The sequence below is a fragment of the Acyrthosiphon pisum genome, chromosome A2, assembly GCF_005508785.2.
Source record: "Acyrthosiphon pisum isolate AL4f chromosome A2, pea_aphid_22Mar2018_4r6ur, whole genome shotgun sequence".
Classification (NCBI taxonomy): domain Eukaryota; kingdom Metazoa; phylum Arthropoda; class Insecta; order Hemiptera; family Aphididae; genus Acyrthosiphon; species Acyrthosiphon pisum.
The window spans coordinates 89341245-89364347 of record NC_042495.1 but is presented as its reverse complement, the minus strand read 5'-3'; the positions used below and the strand labels follow the sequence as shown (position 1 = coordinate 89364347).

The window sequence follows — 23103 nt, the reverse complement described above, 5'->3', positions numbered from 1 at the left end:
TTGTCAAAATTTGAACTTCAAAATATGCTTATAAAGAAAAATTGTGCCCATGTATTTTTAATATTTTTCAACTGCTATTGCAGCAATATATCAGGAGCCTTGCATTAAATTTTCACGCTTTTTTACCCAAAAAACAACATTTTATTGATAATTATAGAAAAAAAAAACTAAAAAAATTGAAAACTGAGAATGTCCGTAAACAGCTCAAAAAGAGTCAAAATATTTTCAAAATGTTATGGTGTAACGAAAATGAAAATATAATATAAATTTATAAAATTTAAATGATTTTGTAGTTTAAAATTTATAAAATGTTCAATTTTTATAGCTAAGGAATGAAAACTTATAAGGTGCCACGTAAGTTGGTTATTCTGTAACCAAAAATTTAAAAGCACGGTTTTTTTTATAGTTATTTTACGTTTTATTAGTTATTTACTTAGTTAACGTTTTATTAGTCATTTTACGTTCAAACGACGAAATCACATATTAAATAACCAAGAGTAACGAGTCTAGTTATTTGTTTGTGATTTTATAATTCTAATTCAACTTACCGGCTACCGTATAAATTATACCTAAGTAATAACTAATCTTCTTCCGTCATCGCGCAGAATCGTTTTTCGTATACAATGATATTATATCATTGAATTCAAATTAAACAGTGACTCACTTATTATAACCTACTGGTTAATGCATGTACAGCAAAGCAACATCCAATTACCCATCATTTTTATGTTTATTTTTAATCACATACAAAATACAATATAAAACCGATATGCAAACTCTCAAAATACTATCCACCAATATTTTAGCGGCGTCAGATTTTACTGTAATATTACTGTAATCATAAAAAAAACCATTTTCCATGCTTGTTTAATAATATGATATCATGTTTACGTGGGTCTGTGAAAATAAATATTGCACTGACAAAAGCCGTACTCAGCGGGCAGTCAACACCAGTTTGTCATCCCCACCGAGTCAGTCAACCATCTGTACACCAGCCGTGTAGTAATGCCACGCCCTGCGCACAAGGTTGTTAACTTGAATAGTTTGGCATAGAAGAATAATTGAGCGAGAAAAGTTATTTAAAATTTAAATAATCACATTTGGTTGCTGAGTCTGTATGTACGTAGGTACCGTAGCCACGAAGTATGAATATTGAATCTTATAAGTTTAACATCAACAACAATTATTGTCATCCCGTCTAGCGTAGAATTCTTCAGTCTTTTAAAATATTTAAATGGTAATACAAATAACAAATATCGTGGGAATTGAGCATTATTAAGCAATGGATTCAAATATGTGCGTGTTGTTACTAGACTTTCCGGATCTAAAGTTACGTACCTATTTGAATTTTGCTATAACAAGAATGTTTATAAATTTTTTTTTATTGTAAGGGTAGGCCTATTTGTATAAGTGAAGAGATCTACAAAATAATTTGTATGTTTATTACATATTCAATTATTAGGTATGGCAAAATTAGATTATTTGTATACATTTATTAATAAATTAAAATGTTCGTGCAAAGAAACATTTTAAATTATACAAACCACAGAAAATTCTAAATAAGAATTTAACAGAAATAATATAGATCATCAGTAGGTACCAAATGTTTAAAAATCAAAAATAATCTCTTGGCACTAAAAACTAAAGTGAGAAGTGAATACTTAATTATTCATTAAAAGCACTGCGTGTACCCTGCAATTCGTGATCTAATCTTCACTTGAACCTAAGAAAAAATTACGTGACCACGCTTGAATAAATACATTAATAAGTAATAACAAACCGTACTCTTCAAGGTATAAAATTTTTTTCTTCTTTTTTTCGTAAGATATAATCGGCAATAATAATAATTATTTGGGTGCTTCTTTATAGGAATCATGGATATATAAACTATCAATTGATAGAAGTCCATGGCTTAAGAATGAGTAAAATACTATATTTCTTATGTCGGTTTTCATAGATTGTAGTTTTTTTGCCAATATTTTAACAAATCATAATTTAGGTTTCTTTTCGCGACGTTCTACATATTATATATTACGACTAGGTATTGCAATTTTCAGGTTTGCATACACTATACACTATAATCAAGCGTGTATCTGGAATATTTTACGTAGGTTAAAATAACAAGTCCTCTTAAATAACCTGTATATTATATCATATTCCTTCCAGCATTCTGACTATTATTTTAAATTTAATACAAGTACTTAAACTCTTCTCCACGACAGATTAGAACACATCATTTTATTTATAACTCTTTGATTGTAAAAGTTACAAACAATTACACATTGTTACGAGGAAGAAGAGTTTTAAGATTTAAAACATACATATTGACGACTGCAGTCAAAACAACCAAGTTGTCCCAATAATATCTAATCGATGCAGTTTTATCTATTTTTTTCTCGTTAATAAATTCAATTTCACAAAGTAATAATAAAAACCTTTCTTGATGTTATGAAAATATTGGATTTATTCATAATTTACTAATGCAAGAAAATGCAGGAAACATTGAAATTGAAAAAGAAAATATGGAAATAGGACTGCTTGTGAAACAATAAATACATAATAATATTTTAGCGTATAAGGTTTGTTTATTGTAAAGTCTAATGATCGCAAAACTTTCATAAGTTAAATCCATGATATAATTAAATTTAAAAATTACACAATTTATGTTTTTATTTATTATTATTATTATTTTTTTTTTTTTAAATATATTAGTAGTGTAATAATCCTGCCAAAAATTTAAACATTATTATAATCTAGTGTTAATTCAACCTTCTTCAAATGCACAGTAATAAATATAAACTGTCCAAAAAAAGTTTAAGGAAGGAAAAACATGTGCACACCCTATTGAAAATATATGTCTATGGACTTATTTTGTATTAAAAAAAAAAAGTACAAAATATAAATAAATAAAAAAAATTACACAAAAAAAAAAAATTGAGATATACATCAAGTTGTAGGCATTCTATTATGTACATACAATACATACACATATCATTATATGTTAGACCCTGATAGACGTTAAGCCCAAGTATTTATACACTTTAGCCAAAGGATCCAATTTTTATAATTTTTTTTTTTTTATTTAACTTTTTATTTATATATTATTGTACATAAGCAAAACGAAATCAACAATACTGCTCACGCAAAACAGTATGGCATACGATGACTGTGTAAATGGCTCAGCGATAGGTGTTTAAGCTGACGTCTTGACAGGTTTCCTTTGAGGAAAATCTAGTGAAATCCAACAACCATATTCTTATTATCAAATACAAACAATATCTCAAACACATGAAAATCTTCCAACATACGATACTACAATTTTTTAGGTAAAACAATTCAACTGAAACATATCTTCTCATTCATAATTCTATAGTCCATAAATATATTTATATAAGACAAATACTGAAATAACTTTAGATTTTACTCATTCTCAAATTTAACTTAATTAGCAAAAACATTTAGTATTTTAAAATACAAATTATAACTTAATAAACACAGTATTTCTAATACGCTGCAATTAATAGTTGGGTTTTTATTTTTATCTTAATAATTGGGAATCAACATTGAGACCATTAAAGTAAATAATAACTGTTATTTCAAATAAGTGTAAGAAACAAATAATTTATTGTCATTAATAAATGTAAGTGTGTTGATATGCCTAAATTAAATCAATTATTAGTCGCTGCATAAATTTGCCTAAAAATGTTTAGCACAAATTTAAGAGCAACTGTGTCAACAGAATAATGGTTATTCTGTGTTAAACATAAACATACAACATAGCAAATTACCATCCCAGATTAATATTATGTTTTTGTAGTTCATGTTAGGGCAGATGTATATTATATTCATACGATAACTTGATATTATTGTTATAATCTACAATCAAAATGTAATTTGCTATGTTGAAAAAATGTAGCATATTTTGCTTAATTTTAATTTGTTTCTTTTAAAGTCATCATAAGTTATTCCCCACTCCCTGTAAACATTAATATGTATTTATAACCTTAATAATAAAATAGCTAAATTATTCAGTTAATAACTCTTATTAAATAAATAACTCTTATTAAATAAATAATAAAATAAATTGTATATTGAATTAAATAAATACAGGGAGTGGATAATTGTAAAATAAAAATTACTAATAATAAAAATAACAAAACAAAATGTCAAAATAAAATTATTAATTCAAAAAGGAAATATAATACTTTTATTTTACACTATGTTCAATTATTTTGGAATGCAATCAATATTTAGGGTTTACCTTTTCCTCCACGATTTCCATGGACACCACGTGGTGCAGGTGGTTCATAGCCTCCATACTGGTAATCTAAAATAAATTATTATTAAATACTTAATAGAATAATAAAAATAATAATACTAACCTGCTCCAGCACCAGCACCATAACTTGGATAACCATAACTATAACTGTAGTCAGGACTGTATCCTGTGTATTGATTATAATAATCATATCCTAAAATAATTAACATAAAATAAATTTATATATATGGCTAGTGTTTATAATATGTATTTACAGTAGAAAGTGGTTATAGTGACTTTCTATGGACAGAGAAAAAAGTCTTTATAACCGGTGGGTCACAAAAGCATGTAGTATACAATTTACTTTGTTAAATTCCTAAGTATATATGCATATATAATATTATATACACAAACTATATTAATTGAAAAAATTGTATATTTTTTAAGTAAATTGCTTTTTCCATGCTCTGACCTAGTGGATCGCCCCCGATAACATAATTTTAGTAATTTCTTGTTTTTTTAAAGATACTATGAAAAAATAGACTGTGTTAGTTTCACACGTTACTGCACATTTTAACAATACAAAAACATTATAAGAAAATTTATTGGAACATTTGATCAGTTGCGACTCATTAAATAGTGCCGTTATAACTGATTTCTACTGTATACTGTTGACAGAAAATGCATTTACCTCCATAGCCGTAACCAGGAGCACCGGGGGCGTATCCAGACTGAGGTAGAAAACCTGTTAAAAATATTAGATGTTATATATAACAACAAATTATTATTATATATACAATATTAATAGTAATGAGGAATAATAAATAATAATGTATAATTACCTCCTCTACCTCCTCGACCCCTAACATTCCCTCGCATTCCCCTCATAGGTCCTGAAGCACCAGGCATCATTCCATAAGGCTCTACTTTTAATGCAGCTTTTTTTACATCGACCTAATAAATATTTATAAGGAATAAAATAGTCTGGAGTAATTATATATATTAATTAATTACTTGTTTCCCATTAATCACATGTTTTGGCGTTTTTAATATTTCCGTTACTGCCTGCATGCAATCAAATGTAACAAAGCAAAAACCTTTTCGTTGGTTTTTAACTTTATCATATGGCATCTCAGCGTTCACCAGCGGTGCATAACGTTTGAAATAATCTTTAATGTCATCATCAGTTAAATCAGGAGACAATCCTCCAACAAATAATTTAACATGTCGTGCTTTAGCTTTTTTGGGGTCAATTTTCTTGTCATTGATTACATGATTAGTACACGCCAAAGCCTTATTTAAAATAAAAAAATAATAATTTTCAATACACACAAAATTTGAATAATATACATATTAATAGAATAACAAGAAGTTAATATTTTTTGTCATAACTATTTTACCAGAAATTTATTTAGAATATTACTTAAATAACTATTTAATTACATTAAGAGTATTAGGGGTATAAACTTTAAATATAATAATATATAGGTAGTAAATATAGTAAAATTCTATGCTATAGTAAAATTGTATATAAAATACATTTTAAATATTCATAATTTGTCTATTATTGATTCATAGGTAATTAATATTGGAGAAGTTTATTGATTACTTGACCAGTCATACAGTTTGATAACAAGCAATTGTTAATGTATGATTGTATTTAAAGTTGCACAAAGACCTTGTATTTAAGGAAGTTGAATTAATTTAGCTATCAAATCAATAATTGAACAATATAAAAATATAATTGTAAGTTGAAAAAACTATACATACTTCAATTTTTTGATAAAAATTATCAATAAATAAAATTTAACAAGATTTTAATCATATCCTATGCCTTACAATAAAAAAATATTTTTCTTGTTATTAATTTCTGTGGATTATAGGAGTAAATATTTTTTTATAAAAATTCTAGAAAATAAAACCTTATTTGAATTTCTAAGACATTGTATCATTACTAAATCTATATAATATGTATACAGTATGAAAAGTGTGTGAATTTTGTAGTATATTTTGATCACGCACAAAACAATAGATGAATATTATGCCAACTTATGCATGTAAGTGAATACTATTTACACATTAACAATAAAATTACTTTTCACATAAATATATACTGAATATAAAATTGCCTACAAAGCCCCTTAAATAAATGACATAAACTAATTTATTACCCAAGTACACTACAAACAGTTGTCCCAAAATGATTGTTAAAATATAAAAATTAGTTAACTAAGAAAATGAAATGGTGTACTAACATTGTCTAGGCCTTCCATTGTCTTGTATACAATGAAAGCGAACCCTCTCGCCCGACCAGTGGCAGCATCTACTTTGACATTAATATTTTCGATTTCACCAAACTGACCAAAGTGTTCACTTAAATCTTCTAAAACAATCGAAAAACAAGTAATTGATTACGATTTTTGAGGACTACCAACAAGTGTTTGCCACAAACTTACTTTCAGTAGTTTCTCCTTTGAGTCCTCCAACAAATATTTTTCTGCAACACAAAATAATAATATAAATTTTCGAAACGTTCGGTATACGAAACAACGACCGCGATAGGAAACATCGTCGGGGCTATAAAGACGCAAATGGTTCAAGTAATGTCGTAACGCAACGAAAACCGATGGGACCACGGAAAAACGTCCAGACTCGGAAGCGCACTTCGAATCCTAACCTAATATTGGTAGTCACCAAAACTCCCGGGGAATAACGGAGGCAAAGTGAAAATCAATTTTAAAACAAACGACCGTGGCAAACGATGGGAAAGAACAGTAGCAGTATTTCCCGGGAAACAGTATCGAGAGAACAGCCTACCCGACGTTTCCGCGTTGGCGGCGGCCCGCACACGCCGAACGTTTCATTCTGATTCGACGGGCAGATTCGAACGGCGGTTTCGTCTTACCTGTCGTCGTCCCGGACGCATTCAAATTGTCCGGAATCATTGTTTGTTGTGGAATTTTCGGCGGTGCCGTTCAGGTGCTGTTGCTGCTGTGCGTCCGCGGCGTTTTCAAACTGTTGCGACCCGTTTTGTTGCTGGTTGTCGGCCATTCCTGATGAGTGCGATACGTCCGCTTACAAAAAAATATTAATACTAACACGCCTAAATATTTGCTAAACGTTTAAACGACACTATATAACAATACAAAACAATTATTTAAGTAAAAATGTACGCGTCTAAAAATAGGAACGAGAACGGAGTTGAAGGATGAGAACTGAGAAGACGCTACAGACATGGGTCGAGATAGCGTCTCGTAAACAAAAAAAATGGCCGCTGGAATATCCGCAGCAGTAGCGGCGCACACCGGCGAACCACGATACCGGGTAGTCAGCAACACGTCGCTACCGAGGTAAACCAAGTTGCAACCTCTTTGTTAAATATATTTGGCGGCAATCCGTTGCCGTCTCAAGTGAATACAAACTATTACTAGTCATGCCTGAAGTTAATAATTAAAAAATGGTGGTATTTCATTGTGTATTTACCAGACATAAATATTATATAACAAAGGCACATTCGCTACTATGTCGTATATGGGCGTGGTAACTATGGTTACAACTGGTAACAATATTGGTCTGATACTTGAGCTGTACATACCACTATGACTAAATAGATTCTAGATAGATATCTATTTAGTCATGTATACTACCTTAGCTACAGCTGCTTTAGTTAATTATTGGTATTATAACATGACAACCAAAAAGACAAAAAAAAATAACGACCTATCAGAATTGGATTTGATCGAGGGTTAGGTGGTTTTTCTTTATATTTTTCCACAAAATAATTGCATAAATCTACAGGCGAGCCTTAAATTCAAAAATATTTATCTTACAATATAATACTACTTACTAGAGCAAGGTTTTTGCATACGTTTATGAAAAGAACTTAAAACCTCTCATCCAGGTCCACCAAACTAGTCAAGGATTAAACAAGACGGATATTATACTCTACAACTTCAACATAAATTGAAATTTCTTATGCTCTGAAAAGTAACAGGCAACACTAGAAACTTCCTAACCTGACCGTTTTCATAATCCAGATGCTGAATATCAAATACTATGGTCTATAATACGTAAAATATACTAGTACAACAGTGGTTGAATTTATTTTCGACAAACCAATGTATTAATTGACAAAATTGAATTCATTTCTCAGTATAGCCAATTTTCATTTATACTTTAGTATAGTGATGGTAAAATGCTATTTATCTAATTAGCAATAGCTATTGCTAATGTAAAATAGCAATGATAAACAGCAGCTCTTGCTATTTTTTTCGATATCACATAAATAGCAAAATCATATCAGTTAACACTTTAGAATTTAATGTGAGGACGATATCATCAGGGTAGGCAATAGAAAAAATATCAATAATATAAAATAGCAATCACTGCTGTTGTTATTTTCGATTAGCTGGCTGCTGTTTCTAATGTAAAATAGCAGTGCTATTTACACTGCTACTGCTATTTCTTACCATCACTACTTCAGTAGTCATTGTGAAATAATGTACGCACGCAACCGTAGCACTACAACATAATATATTAGTCTATGATACAACCTGAACAATTCAAATTCAAACACTGATTTTAGTATTTTATCACTGCAACCCTGAAAATTATCCCAAATCCCCTCTGTGTGTCTTTATTACTTGTTATTTTAAATGCGATTGCCAATTAATCAACTTTTCGACTTATTTCATATTTAGCCCATGGGCAAATAGCCAGTTACTGTATAATATATACTGTATATTACTAGATGCATTATTATAATTATCAAAGCTGAAATATTGAGAAAAGAATATCTAATCTCAAGTTTATAATATCATAATTTGTAAGGCAATGCATCGACATGTGCAACGATACGGCAGTAACTTGATTATCCAAATTTTCCATAGGGTATCACTGTTTTTCTAACGGCAGCAACTGCATTTTAGTATTTTATTGCATACGTTCTACACAATAAAATAGTTTTAAGAGTGGTTCACACTACACCGTGTCGTGTAAAATAATCAGGCTTACCAGTTACCAAACGATACCGCATAGTTGAATATTAATATTCAACTATGCGGTATCGTTTTGTAACTATGGTAACCGTGATTTTTTTACACGACACGGTATAGTGTGAACCCCCCTTTACTGCTGTCTTCGTTTGACTCCCAGAAAAAGTGATACCCTAAAGAAAAAATTTTTTTTGAAAAATTGAGTTACTTCCTTATTCGTTGCGCATGTCGACATATTGTTATTTCAATCATGTGATTCATTCATTAAAGAAAATATCGTATGGATTCAAGTTTATTGTTCTCTAATTTATATAAATAAATACATATTTAATTTCAATGGAACAATTATTTTTCATTTGTCCAATATAAGTATCAGATATCTATTGCAAAAGCCCTAAAATATTTTATTATATGATATATTATATTTATTATACAAAAAAAAATTCAAACATATTAAATTATCATATAAAAATCACACAAGTAAACCAAAATTAACTAGTATAATAATATATGCACAAGTAGTGCAAGTCTTTAAAAATGTCTAATTCATTTTTATTTAATGGAAATAAAAATACAAACTAAACTAAAAAGTAAAAAAAAAGTAAATTTATATTATAATTTACCATATGGTTTGTGCTTAATTAAAATAATATTAATTTTATGTTTTATTTGTACATTTCATTGATTATATGTTAAAAACATATATCGCTAATTAGAGAAGGGAGGAGGAGTTCTACTATTTTCACAAGTCATTATTGTCATCAAGAAAAATGATTTGTTTATATATAAAAAAAGATTATGTCATTTTAAAGTGTACACACTCGAACATACAAACACACACAAAAATAGGGAGAATAGTATTTAAAATTTAATATGGAGCATGTCTTGCACCGGATCCTCGAGATGCTCCTCTTGTTTTTCCAGCACCATTAAATGCAGCTATAAAAATATGATACACACCACAGTTAAGTATTATTTTCATTTTGTATTTGCATTTATTATTGTTACCTCGGCCTCTAGTAGCAGAAACAGGAGCTGGCGGAGCTTCATATCCATAACCATAATCTGAATAAATATTATGTTTTTATAGTTACAAACATTTATTTAATAAACATTAAAACCTCAAACTAATTGTTATCCATCTTACCATATCCAGCATAGCCATAGCTACCATAATAATCAGCTTCGTAACCTGGGTATGTCGCTCCCCCATAATAGTCATATCCTTGAGGAGGGTAAGCTGTGAACAATTAAATTTTTATAGATGAAAATTAAATAAAATATTTTAATAAATAATTTTATTAAAAACAAGACAATTCTGTCAATTCAATTTCGTCATTCATATCCAGTAGCAGAACTGACTAAAAATAACTCATCATTAATACTATTATTTAATGACAATAATTATACTTATATTTAGAGGACACTATGCCCTGCATACATTGTCTTGTCTTACAAACACACAACACAACATTCGCACTTCTGAACAATTCTGTTGAGTTTAATTTTAGAGTAAATTGATTAACTATGAAATCAAGAAGTTAGAACATTATCATATGAATGATTAGTTCTTATATATTTTTATTTTAAAGCGAGTGCAAAGTACAAACAATTTACAATTTCAAAATATTCATAACTCCCTTAAAAATTAAATAAAAAAACTGTCATACTATGACAACTAGATAGTCTTATTTCTAAATTTGATAATAGGTCAATTCACTCTAAAATTAAACAGATTTAAATTTATTATTTAGATCGTACAATTTGCTATATTCTGCATTTGTAAGACGGAAACAACCATATTATTTATTATTTCAGAAAATCATTTTCTTCAACTACATTCAGTAGCAGAACTGACTTATTAAATACTCATCATCAATAACGTTATCCGCTTACAAGTTACAATGGTTACAAGCACAATTGATTGTTTTTCAAATGTTAAGTAGGTAAATTTTTAAGCCACAGAACATGTGGAGTTATGCAAAAAATGATCAAGTGATTACATTTTTTATTTTATATAACATTATAATTTTTATTTATTTTACTGGGTCACATGATTCACGTTGGCAAGTAAGTTATTTGGATATGAGAAAATCGATTAAGTGAAATAATAAGAGAGTCAAATTTAAATCAAAATAATTTTCACGGCAGTAAATATGATATATTATAATATGTACTTATTTATTGGTTAAAACTGAAAAAAATGTGCTTGAATATAATTTGGGGTAAAATATTTTTTTTTTCCATTTAATTTCAGAAAATTATAGTCTTCAGCTGTATTCAGTAGCAGAACTGGTTTAAAAAATACTCATCCTTAATACTTATACTAAAAACAATTGTATTAAAACTAGATTTTTCAGAAAAATATTGTCTTCATTTACATTCAGTAGCAGAACTGACTTAAAGTACTCATCATTAATTATGATATTTCTTAAAATAGAAATAAAAATACATAATAATATATTAAACATATTTTGTTATTTCAGAAAATGATTTTCTTCGATGACTTTCAGTAGCAGAACTGACTAAATAAATACCCATCACTAATACCTATTGATTTTGAATACTATACCTAGATCGCTCACTATGCTACAAAATAAGCTACACTAAATTTACTAGCGATTCTGGATTATAAAACACCATGATTGACATTAAATTTAGCTTAGTATATTTTGTACCACAATGAAAAATCTATAGTATTCATAACCAACGCTAATACTAATACTAGAAACAATATTGTATTAAAATTTATTTTATCAGGAAATAATTTTCTTCAATTACATTCAGTAGCAGAACTGACTTAAAAAATACTCATCAACAATTTGTTATTGACTTAAAAGGAAATAAAAATACATATTTAACATTTGTTATTTCAGAAAATTATTTTCTTCAATTACTTTCAGTAGCAGAACTGACTTAAAAAATACTCATCATCAATTGTGTTATTTACTTAAAATAGTAATAACAATTTTTAATATAAAAAACATTTGTTATTTCAGAAAATTATTTTCTTCAATTACTTTCAGTAGCAGAACTGACTAAATAAATACTCATCACTAATATTTATAATCATACTAAAACATTTGTATTATGTATTTGTTCAGAAAATTATTGTCTTCAATTACATTCAGTAGCAGAACTGACTTAAAAAATACTCATCATCAATTGTGTTATTTACTTAAAATAGTAATAACAACTTTTAATATATAAAACATTTGTTATTTCAGAAAATTATTTTCTTCAATTACTTTCAGTAGCAGAACTGACTAAATAAATACTCATCACTAATATTTATAATCATACTAAAACATTTGTATTGTTATGTATTTGTTCAGAAAATTATTGTCTTCAATTACATTCAGTAGCAGAACTGACTTAAAAAATACTCATCATCAATTGTGTTATTTACTTAAAATAGTAATAACAACTTTTAATATATAAAACATTTGTTATTTCAGAAAGTTATTTTCTTCAATTACTTTCAGTAGCAGAACTGACTTAATAAATACTCATCACTAATATTTATAATCATACTAAAACATTTGTATTACTATGTGTTATTTCAGAAAATTATTTTCTTCAATTACTTTCAGTAGCAGAACTGACTAAATAAATACTCATCACTAATATTTATAATCATACTAAAACATTTGTATTACTATGTATTATTTCAGAAAATTATTCTCTTCAATTACTTTCAGTAGCAGAACTGACTTAATAAATACTCATCATTAATACATTATTTAAAATATAGGTATATATTTTCAGAATATTCGAAAAAATCAGCAATAGATAGTTAGCACTTAACTTAATCCAACCAAGAATAACCTAGAGATGATACCGAAGCTTATGATCAATATTAAAAAGGTATATTATCGAAGAATCATGATTTTATCATCAGTTAAATTAAATTAAACTGTTTTCAATCGCATCACAATAAAAATACACAAAACTTTTCTGCTTAGCATTATTGAATTGGTATTAATTTCGTTTATTTAAAAACATTAATTTATTTTCAAAAGAAAAACAGTCTTACCTCCATATGTCCCGTATGGTGCAGCATACGGCCCATATGCTGAAACAAAAAAGGTAAAAAAATAATTTTATTTTTAAAAATATTAATTAATTAATTTTTTAAATAAAAAGTTAAAATCCCATTAAAAATATTTTCAAATCCAAAAATAAACTTTAATAAAACTTATTTTTCCCAAACAAAATTGATTTAAACCTTTTGTTTCAGCATAATTCAGTAATACCATAAAATTAAAATTATCCCATCTAAAGTTTTTTATTTTTAAGTTTTTACTAGACTAAAAATGGTGCATAGTAATTACTTGTCTCGGTTTTTGTCGAAGTCTTCATCAATCATTACTTAATTACAAGCTGAAGCACAAATAAAAAGACGCTGTAAAATTGCGTCTATAAGAACTAAAGACTCGAAAATAATTGCAATCCATAAATTTTGATATTAAGTATTGCGACCCAGATAGTGTAAGTTCAAACTAGATTTCACTAATTGATTTTTGTTAATTTAAAAACAAATGTAATGAAAAAAAAAAATGAAAGAGTAAATGGCAAAACTACTAAGCATAACAAGCTGATGCTGATAAGAATGGAAAACTTAATTGTGATTTTTGTTTATTTGGTTACCCCATTAACACTTACCTTTTACCACTGGAAGGCTCTCTACTGAAAATTTTTTAAAAAACCATAATGGTTCAAATTACTGCTTAATGTGTTATAATAAAAACTATGTGTAAAAAAAAAACCTGGGACGCAATACAAATCCTTATAACAATATTATATTCAACTAATATAAGAGATTCACATTAATTGACATACTATTTATTAGATTTAATTTAATACTAGTTAAATTAAATTTGTTGCAAACCAAATATTGTATTTTTGTTTTAGTATACAATAACCTTATATACTTCATTTGTATTCCTACCTAACATACTTGAGATGAGAAATTCATAATTATTCATTTTATACGATAATATTGATCAATAGCTTAGATATTAAACTGCTTAAAAGTTCATTTTTTTCAAATATAAATAAAGAAGCAAATTCCATTGTATATCTCAAGCTAATTTAGATAAATACTACCAAGTACAACTAATAAAAACTATTTATGAGAAAAATTAAGTAGCAATTGAATAGTTAAATACAGAAAGGAGACATGCAATGTAATTATGTTACAAAAAAAAAAAATGTAAAATTATCTGGTAAAATAGTTTCAGAAAAAGGTTTGCATTGAATATTTCATTATTAATCTAAAATTAACTTGTTTTAATGAAAGGAATACATGGTTTCTTCTGTATTCAACATTATTCATAAAATATAATAAGTGGTTTTTATAAAATTATCTAATTTGAGTTTTTTTTTTCTAATTTGCTAAGTATAAATAATTGTATAAAAGTTTAATTTACCTCCACGGGCTGCTCCTCGGCCTCTCATTGCTTTAGGATTAGCATAAGGATTAGCAGGCTTGGGTGCTGCTTTTTTAACATCCACCTATAAAAATACCAAAATTAAATATTTAAAAAGATAAATAAATAATTGAATATTTGGTACATACTTCTTTGCCTTTAATTGTTTGTTTGGCAGTTTTAAAAAGATCTTGTACCTTATCACTAGATTCATAAGTGATAAAACAGTAACCCTTACGTTGGTTTTTCATTTTATCAAAGGGAACTTCTAAGTTAACAATGACACCCCATTTTCCGAAAAATTCTTTGATTTCATCATTTGTTACATCAGACGGCAAACCACCAACAAACACTTTCTCTTGTTTTGCTTTCGCTTTCTTAGGATCAATTTTCTTGCCATTGATAACATGGTCACCAGCAGCAAATGCCTATTTGAAAAAATATAAAACTGTAAAAATAATTACACTAAATATTTTTAAAAAAATTAACTTTACATTATTTAATCCGTCAACAGACTTGAAAATTATAAAAGCAAATCCTCTGGAACGCCCAGTCGCTGGATCAGTCTTTAAACTAATGTTAGTGATCTCTCCATATTGAACAAAATGTTCTTTTAATTCCTCTGCAAATAAAATATTATTTTATTATATTATTAAAATTTCTGTTGGGTAGCCAAGCAAAGGAGTTTTTAAAGTTTAAATTCATGGGTATTCTTGAAATGATAGAAAAATACATTTTTATTCACTATTAAGGAGATTGACACTATCTAGATATTTTTTAATCAATAGGTACAATTCAAGTTCAGCACATTGTGGTTAATAGTAATGTGGCATTTATTAATAAGAGAACAAAAAAGAATTTGTAAAAACTTGTGTAGGGATTTTTTTTAGAATAGGCTACTTAATTATATATAAGCTAAAATTTTACTCACTTTCTGTTGTTTCCCAGCTTAAACCGCCAACAAATAATTTCCTAAAATTAAATAAATCAAATTATATAAAACATTATGATATTCCTTTTAAATAAGTTAAAATTGGATATAAAGACAAGGAATTTTAGACAAAATATTTTTAAGATTTTGCTGTTAATAAAAATAAAATAGATTAAAACCCATACAAGATAATAAATTACACGTTTATTTTCCCCAATATAAGATATTATATAGCATAGTAACTTTTTATAAGTAATAATCATAATTATAATAATAATAGTAATGTATAAATATTAGAAAAAAAAAAACAAGTACTAGGTAATTTATATCAAATTTTTTTTTCAAGTTTCAGATTAAATATATTATATAAAACACTGCTTTTGCATCTTATATGATTAAATTCGATTTCCCATTAAATGTCTTTAATAAATTAACAATGTACATAAAACAAATTATATAAACAACCTACAATCGAGTTATAAAATATATTTGTAGTAATTATATAGTAAAAAAAACAAAAATTTATACTCCATGAAATACTTAAGGACTGGGAGTGGAATAAAAGATAAGGATGTTTAAGATACACAAACTTTCAAATATATTTCAATTTACAATCATGAATTGTATTTGAAAGTTCTCTATATTTATAATATTTCTCATAGCTGAATTTTTGTAAAAAAAAATTAATTACAATACAATTAGTCATAAAAATAAATGATTAATAAAATTAATTTTATAAATATTTGGAATTATAAAAAATAAAATACATAATTAATAATTTGCATTTAAGCTTCATAACAAAAAATTACAGCTAATCGAAATTCTAAGACTAAAAGTAAAAAATCCATAAAAAAAAAATTAGAATTATTTTCATTTACATAGTAAGTGATCAAAACAGAGCTCTTCAATACTTAATAGAAATATATATTTACCTATTTTAGTAAATTAATTATCTTTACATACACACAATAAGCCCGTCAAAAGATAATCAAACAGAGTTTATCTTATTAGCTATTAATATTTTTGAATGGATTTTTTACTCAATTTATACTAATACACCACAACCATACATTAATTGTCTACTTTTTAGAAGCAGACAACAAACGTTTAATTTTAATTTTCAGGAGAATGAGGAAAATTTACCCCTAACAAAAAATAAAATTTAAAAAAAAAAGAATAAAAGAAATTATATATATACATATAAACATATATATATATATTAACTTAATCATAATATCAGAATACATAAGTATTAGAATTACATTAGAACAAAATGTTTTTATTATTTTTTTAATACTACACAAGCAGGCCATAAATTGTAGTTCAAAACAGAATCTTAGGCCAACAAATTCTGCAATGAATCAATGTGTGTATTATTTAGTGACGAGAACTGTAACATAATAAATTGCATAAATGTTTTTTTCTTGAACTTCAATATAATATTTACTCTAAAACAGTTTTTACTGAAACTCGATGCATAATTAATTATTTAATTCATACTAAGTTATTAATACAGTTCATTCTCCATTTATTTATTGTTTAATACTTAATGATTCCTACCATTTGGTAGGTGATGATACTGCCACAGTCGCCGCAATAAAATCAGTCAGCCATTGTCAAACGTATACCTGTTGTACAATGTGTCCATAATTTAAACATCCGTTCTTCAATGAATGACATGATCGTCACCTGCGCATATTTATACACCACGTTGAAAGGTAATCGATACATAGGCCTATACGGTCCTGAAGAGACGCAGATTATCATGGAAAATAATTTACATGAACTTTTCTGCTCGTTCAAATTGTGTTATAATAGTTAAAATATTTTGTTTGCATCCAAAGTTAAGGATCTTGAAGCCCATTGAGGAGAATTTGTAACCCTTGAGAAGTAGGCAAGCCAACTTGTAGATCTTCATTAAGTTAACACAATTATTAATATAAACATTATATGTTAACATTATTAATAATAATAAAATCAAACAAAAAATTTACAAATTAATCTAACTTAAGTTACATGATAAGTAATTGATTTAGCCTAACCAATTTATTGTGTAAGTTACAAATTAAGTTAAAACTTAAAACTGTTCTAAACCGATATTAAAAGCTTTATGCTTTAATAAAAATTAATATCAAACAATAATTTATTCAATAGTAGCGTCTCTTTATGACCAATACAGAAATACTTACTTATGATTTTTCAGTAACAGAAGTAATAAAATTATTTATAATATAATTTTACACAACATCATTAATATATCACTATGTCGGATAACTCTTTAACACAAATCTAAATAAAAAGTTAAGTAGGAAATTATAATACTTGCCCTGGAAAATTTGGATTATATTACTATACAGTAGGTACTCTTTAATATCTACCTAAGTAATGGAAGTATATTTTTTAAGTAAGTAATGGGTATTTATATAAGATCCGGGTTTATTTTAATTTATGTTGGTACCATAGTCAATTGTTGTATCAGATAAAAAATGTTATGTTAACTTACGCACACGTAATTTAAAAAATATTAAAAAAAAAACTCTAAAGGATAGTTAATATAATATGTGTGTGTATATAATATATGGTAGTAGCCATTTTATTAATACATTTATAAAGGAATAGTTGAATAGCCTTGGTAATATGCTTAAAGTTTAAGGTATGGTTTATCAGAAGGAGAAAAAAGGAAATTACTTTAAATTATAATAATTTTAACAATGAATAAACATGTACATTAGTCGCAAACACACTAAAAGTTCACTAGACTAAACTAGTGTGAAAAATAAAGCTCCGGATTGTTTGGACCATTGCTGTATCATTTACGTAGTTCATTATATATACGGGATGATGCGAGATAATTTTAAACCAATTTAGTTTAGTACATTTCTAGATACAGAACCTATAGCAATCAAAAATGTATAAATTAACTATACCTAGGAGAAATGTCTTAAGATACATTGTATTAAAAACGTCATTAATTGCTTTGTAGTAGGTTAATATTACATCATTAGTCGCACTTGGTAGTTTCAACCACAATAGGTAACGCAATAAAACTTTAAAATACAAACTATTTAACTATTTTATTTATTTATAATTGTTAATTTTATTAACAGTCATAATTTAAAATAATTAGGTTTTACTCCGGGTTTTACTAATACGATTTGTTGCTTATTGGCGGATATGACTACAGTATTATGGGTATATAAAACTTTAGTAATTTAGTCTTTTTTTTTTGTACCTTAATGATTTTAAAAATAAATTTCTAATCATGCTTAACTAATTTTAATGATTTGATTAACATAGAGTGAACAATGGTAAAAACTAGCGATTAAAAAAAAAAAAAAAATGTAACGTCCAAAATGAGGGATATACAGAATAACAAATTAGTTAAATAGAAGTTTTTACAATACTTTTGATTTAATGAACATATTTAAGCTTTTGCTGAAAACAAATGGTAACCTAACCTAAATTAATTCTTTTAAATATTCAACTATAAGACTATTATTTTAAATAAATACATAAGTAAAAAGATACAATTGAGCTAAAAAAAAATGACCTGAATAAACGTGAAACATAAGTAGAAAATTCCAAAAAATAAATAGGAAATCCACACAACAAACCTAAATGTTATAAAATTATGAATGAGAACATTATACATATTACCTTTAATTAATAATATTATTTAAATGTTGGGCACCTATGTTATAAATTTATGTTTAATTGGGATAAGGAGACAATTGTTTGGTACACACATATAAACACTGTAAAATAAAGTCGGAGTTAACGTCAATAGATGGTTATTAGTCAGACTAATATTACGACTGTATTAGTAGCGCACCAAATACTCAGGCACTACAAAGACACTATGTGACGTCTTTGACATAAAAATTACTTGTACTACTGCCGGCAATGAATGTCGGACAAGAAATGGAAAAAGTGAGCCACACTAGGTACAATAAGTATTCTTACGTAGGTAAGAAACTGAACAATAAATAACTTTCGGTTCATTTTTCAACACAATGCTTTGAGCACAATTGATGGCACTTGACGGACACCATTATAGCCCCTAAGCCGGCAGCTCTAATGCCAATCTCACTTTTAGTGAATAATAGAATGTTAGTTGCCGCTGATCGTTATGAAAGTCATAGGCGTAGGGAGCGTCAGGCGCAAAAGAGGGCATTTGGAGTAGAGGGTTGTCCACTTTCAGCAGCCGACGCTGAGAAACGTTTGTGGTCGTTAGGATCGGTTACATTATTATATTATTATAGGTGGTAGGTAGGTACATTAAAATAATGACATCCACTTAAAAACGGAAAAACTTTAAAAAGCAGCGACCGCCGGCGAAATATTACCTGTCGTCTTCCTTGACTTGTTCCTCTAGGTTGGATTGATCGACGCCATTGTTTTCGTTGGTGCCGTTGGTCTGTTCTTTCGGTTGTTCGTCCGACATGTTTGCGGCTGTGTGTCGTTGGGTTTCGTGCGGACTGTGTGATTACCGTCAAGCGTTGTCGTCGGGAACGAGCGATGTGCCGGGTGACGGTAGCGAGAGGAAAAAATTGATGGCAACGCGAAACGGGTTGGTGTGCTACAAAATTTTCTGGACGTAGATAGGTACAAGTCGGCAGGACGGACGTTTGGGCAGGAAAGCTTTAGAAAATGGCCGCAAGCGTCGGTCGGCACTTGGTGTGTCGTACGGGCCACGGGGTCACGGGGTAACGCCGACAGTTTACAGTGTGACCATCCTATTACGGTAAATGTTCCATGTTATTCGACTAGTGACTACCACCCTCCACACAACCGATCGCTGGTAAAAACTAAAAACGTCATAAACAAACGGACGAAACGGATTCGAATTAGGATTTTGTTTTTTAGTTTTTACTGCCATGAAACTATAAAAAATGAAACGTCTGGCAGTCTGGCGTAGTCGGCATTCTTGACGGCATTCTATACAATAAACAATAATATTGTATAGAAATTTAAAATTTCGCGACTGCGCGTCATTGATTTTTATTTTTTATTGCGCATGGACACAAAATGTGACGACGAACGCACACGGCACCTATATCAATATCATTATTCATTATTATGGCCTGGAACTTGATGTATTTGCATCATTTTTTCTTATGCTTGCCTACACTACATTAATTGACTATTTGAGTTTATTCTATTCGAATTGTGTCGCGCAGAATTCAATAGTACAAATTTAATTTTGCATTTTTTCGGTATTTTTTGGTTGAAAGGTCTGATTTTTTTTATAAATTTGGTACATTTTATCCATTTTTGAATTTTTTTTATGCATATTTGCAATATTTTGATTTAAAATTTGTGCTATAATTTATAATTTTTAATAAAGCCAGCAGTACATGCGCATACTTTAATTTCCAATATGTAACACATTTAATTGTAAAAAATATATTTTATAATTTAATGTTTTTTTGCAGAGTACCTACCTACCTACCTACCTAATTTAACTTACTATATTTTTAACAGTTTAATTAGTAAAAAAACAAACAAGAAAAATATAAACCGAAAAAAAGATTATTTATTTTAAGCAAGATAAATGTTCTTAATATTATTTTCGTGTGTCATTTAAAATTTAAATCAAATATTAATTTTATCATTTTCAAAATAATTGTTTGATGGATTGATGCATTTTAACTATTTTTTCAAAAAAATAAAAAATTTTTAACGTCATTTTTTTAGATCATTTTTAAACATTTGTCTTTTTAGTTTTTATGCATTTTTTCGTGAACTTTTTAAATATTTTATAGTTCATCAAGTTCCGGGCCTTATAATGTTTCATTATATAATAAACTATTGCTGATTCATCGCACTTCGTTTCCGTAAAAAATGACAATTCTTGTATTGTTCAAATCTTTTTGGGTGGGAGTAGGTACCTATGCAAAAAGTGCACTGTGCAACTCAGCCACCGGTGGTAGGCAATGTGCGAAAATTCGATTTGGTGCATATGCTTGTACCTGATCTGCCCGATTAACCAATAATAAATATTAAATACTAATTACTATATTTCTACTAATTATTTCTCCTATAACCAATAGCAATTAGCAACCAATATAAACAAACATTTTCATTGTAAATCTCAAAATACCTGTTTAACTCCTATTGGTCGTAGCGTGATGTTATAATATAGCCTTCCTCAACAAATGGACTATCCAATACTAATTTATTTAGGTGGCTTAACATACAAATGTTTAAAAAAGATTATAAAAAAGTGGCTAAGTGGAAGTCGCTCCGCTGTAAATTTGAATTCAATGATATAATAGGTATCATTGTATAAGAAAAACGATTCTGAGCGAAAACGGTCAGTCAGCCTATGATATTACCAAGTATATAATTGATGATATTATTGTGAATAAAGTAATTTATATATAACCTATTTACGTGGGATCTTGTTTTAAATTTTCAATTCTTAGTTATAAAATTTGAACATTTTATACATGTTTAACTAAAAATAATTATTAAATTTTAAATTTGATATATTTTGTTGAAATCGAACTTTAAACGCTTATAAAAAAAAAATTGTACATATGTATTTTAAATGTTTTTCAACTGCTGTTGTAAAAATATATCAGGAGCCTTGCATTAAATTTTCACGCTTTTTTACCCAACAAATACAATTTTATTGATATTTATAGAAAAAAAAAAACTAAAAGAAAAATGAAAACTGACAATTTCCGTAAACAGCTCACAAAGAGGCAAAATATTTTCGGTATTATGGTGTATAGAATATAATATATATATGTATATAATATATTTATGGTGTATAGAAAATGAAAATATGAAAATTCAGTGAAATTTTCATGTATTTACAGTTATTCGTTTTTGAATTACAACGAAATAACAAAATCTGCTACGTGAGAAATTGAGTGAATATCCAAGTTATAAAAATATAAAATTCAAACGCTCATAAAAATTTAATTTGATTTGCTTGAAGACATTTTTTTTTTATAAAATATATTAATGACAGTTCAGGTTTTATTTGGCAGTAGTTTTTTAAAACAATCAAAGTTGTATACTAATACACTATGATAATAATTTAAAATGCATTATAAACAAAAAAAAAATGTGAACTTCAACGTAACATTTTGTGAGTATAAATTGTTTACGGAGAATTTTATTAAGAAGTGCACTTTGAGCTCGACTTTGAGCATGCATTTATAATTATGAAAGAATTTATAGAAATTATATTGCAGCACATAACATAAAATAAACTGGTTCAAAATACTCAACTAATAGTCTACCAGTTAATTTTAATAAAACAAAATTGGATTACTTACGTGGGATGGTACCAATTAATTGTTTATTCTGCATTGACATGCCCAGGGACGATCTCAAAAAAAAATCATGGGGGTTTGTCCTCTTCAAAATTGCCAACTAGAATTTGAAATACAACATTTATATTAACTATTAAACTATTTTAAGTTACATGCTATAAATTTATAATTCCTGTATCACCTTATGTTTCAATTTTTA

General features: G+C 27.6%; 2 protein-coding genes and 8 non-coding genes across 13 annotated transcripts; all 10 read right to left on the bottom strand.

Annotated features, from left to right (window-relative positions):
* Positions 1 to 2565: 2565 nt before the first annotated feature.
* LOC100167805 (RNA-binding protein squid-like) lies at positions 2566 to 7571 on the bottom strand. 3 transcript variants are annotated; one of them, XM_029488942.1, is made up of 9 exons: positions 7164 to 7503; positions 6715 to 6755; positions 6514 to 6641; positions 5273 to 5551; positions 5101 to 5212; positions 4950 to 5003; positions 4383 to 4472; positions 4262 to 4327; positions 2566 to 3231 (listed from the first exon to the last, which is right to left on the bottom strand). In XM_029488942.1, the coding sequence occupies exons 1-9, from the start codon at positions 7307 to 7309 to the stop codon at positions 3194 to 3196; spliced, it is 954 nt and encodes a 317-aa protein (XP_029344802.1). In that variant the 5' UTR covers positions 7310 to 7503; the 3' UTR covers positions 2566 to 3193.
* A 1955-nt stretch (positions 7572 to 9526) lies between these two features.
* Positions 9527 to 20301, bottom strand: LOC100165781 (heterogeneous nuclear ribonucleoprotein-like). Of its 2 annotated transcripts, XM_029488925.1 has the most exons (9): positions 19962 to 20301; positions 15616 to 15656; positions 15179 to 15306; positions 14834 to 15112; positions 14685 to 14769; positions 13289 to 13327; positions 10400 to 10492; positions 10261 to 10317; positions 9527 to 10191 (listed from the first exon to the last, which is right to left on the bottom strand). In XM_029488925.1, the coding sequence occupies exons 1-9, from the start codon at positions 20057 to 20059 to the stop codon at positions 10121 to 10123; spliced, it is 891 nt and encodes a 296-aa protein (XP_029344785.1). In that variant the 5' UTR covers positions 20060 to 20301; the 3' UTR covers positions 9527 to 10120.
* LOC115034365 lies at positions 12122 to 12191 on the bottom strand. Its single transcript, XR_003839730.1, has one exon. It is a non-coding gene; the product is annotated as a small nucleolar RNA snR61/Z1/Z11 (small nucleolar RNA).
* On the bottom strand, positions 12245 to 12314 carry LOC115034368. Its single transcript, XR_003839733.1, has one exon. It is a non-coding gene; the product is annotated as a small nucleolar RNA snR61/Z1/Z11 (small nucleolar RNA).
* On the bottom strand, positions 12350 to 12419 carry LOC115034370. The gene has a single exon (XR_003839735.1). It is a non-coding gene; the product is annotated as a small nucleolar RNA snR61/Z1/Z11 (small nucleolar RNA).
* Positions 12473 to 12542, bottom strand: LOC115034367. The gene has a single exon (XR_003839732.1). It is a non-coding gene; the product is annotated as a small nucleolar RNA snR61/Z1/Z11 (small nucleolar RNA).
* On the bottom strand, positions 12581 to 12650 carry LOC115034369. The gene has a single exon (XR_003839734.1). It is a non-coding gene; the product is annotated as a small nucleolar RNA snR61/Z1/Z11 (small nucleolar RNA).
* Positions 12704 to 12773, bottom strand: LOC115034371. Its single transcript, XR_003839736.1, has one exon. It is a non-coding gene; the product is annotated as a small nucleolar RNA snR61/Z1/Z11 (small nucleolar RNA).
* LOC115034366 lies at positions 12812 to 12881 on the bottom strand. Its single transcript, XR_003839731.1, has one exon. It is a non-coding gene; the product is annotated as a small nucleolar RNA snR61/Z1/Z11 (small nucleolar RNA).
* On the bottom strand, positions 12920 to 12989 carry LOC115034363. Its single transcript, XR_003839728.1, has one exon. It is a non-coding gene; the product is annotated as a small nucleolar RNA snR61/Z1/Z11 (small nucleolar RNA).
* Positions 20302 to 23103: the final 2802 nt, after the last annotated feature.

Excerpts from the sequence above, each read along its gene's own strand:
- LOC100165781 (XM_029488925.1), bottom strand. The coding sequence starts at position 20,059 with ATGTCGGACGAACAACCGAAAGAACAGACCAACGGCACCAACGAAAAC. Across the intron at positions 15,307-15,615 it reads AAGCTGGGAAACAACAGAAA|AGGAATTAAAAGAACATTTT; the intron begins GTGAGTAAAATT and ends TTTTATTTGCAG. Across the intron at positions 10,318-10,399 it reads CTATGGCTATGCTGGATATG|ATTATGGTTATGGATATGAA; the intron begins GTAAGATGGATA and ends ATATTTATTCAG.
- LOC100167805 (XM_029488942.1), bottom strand. The coding sequence starts at position 7,309 with ATGGCCGACAACCAGCAACAAAACGGGTCGCAACAGTTTGAAAACGCC. Across the intron at positions 5,213-5,272 it reads ATGTGATTAATGGGAAACAA|GTCGATGTAAAAAAAGCTGC; the intron begins GTAATTAATTAA and ends AATATTTATTAG. Across the intron at positions 4,473-4,949 it reads TCCTGGTTACGGCTATGGAG|GATATGATTATTATAATCAA; the intron begins GTAAATGCATTT and ends TAATTATTTTAG.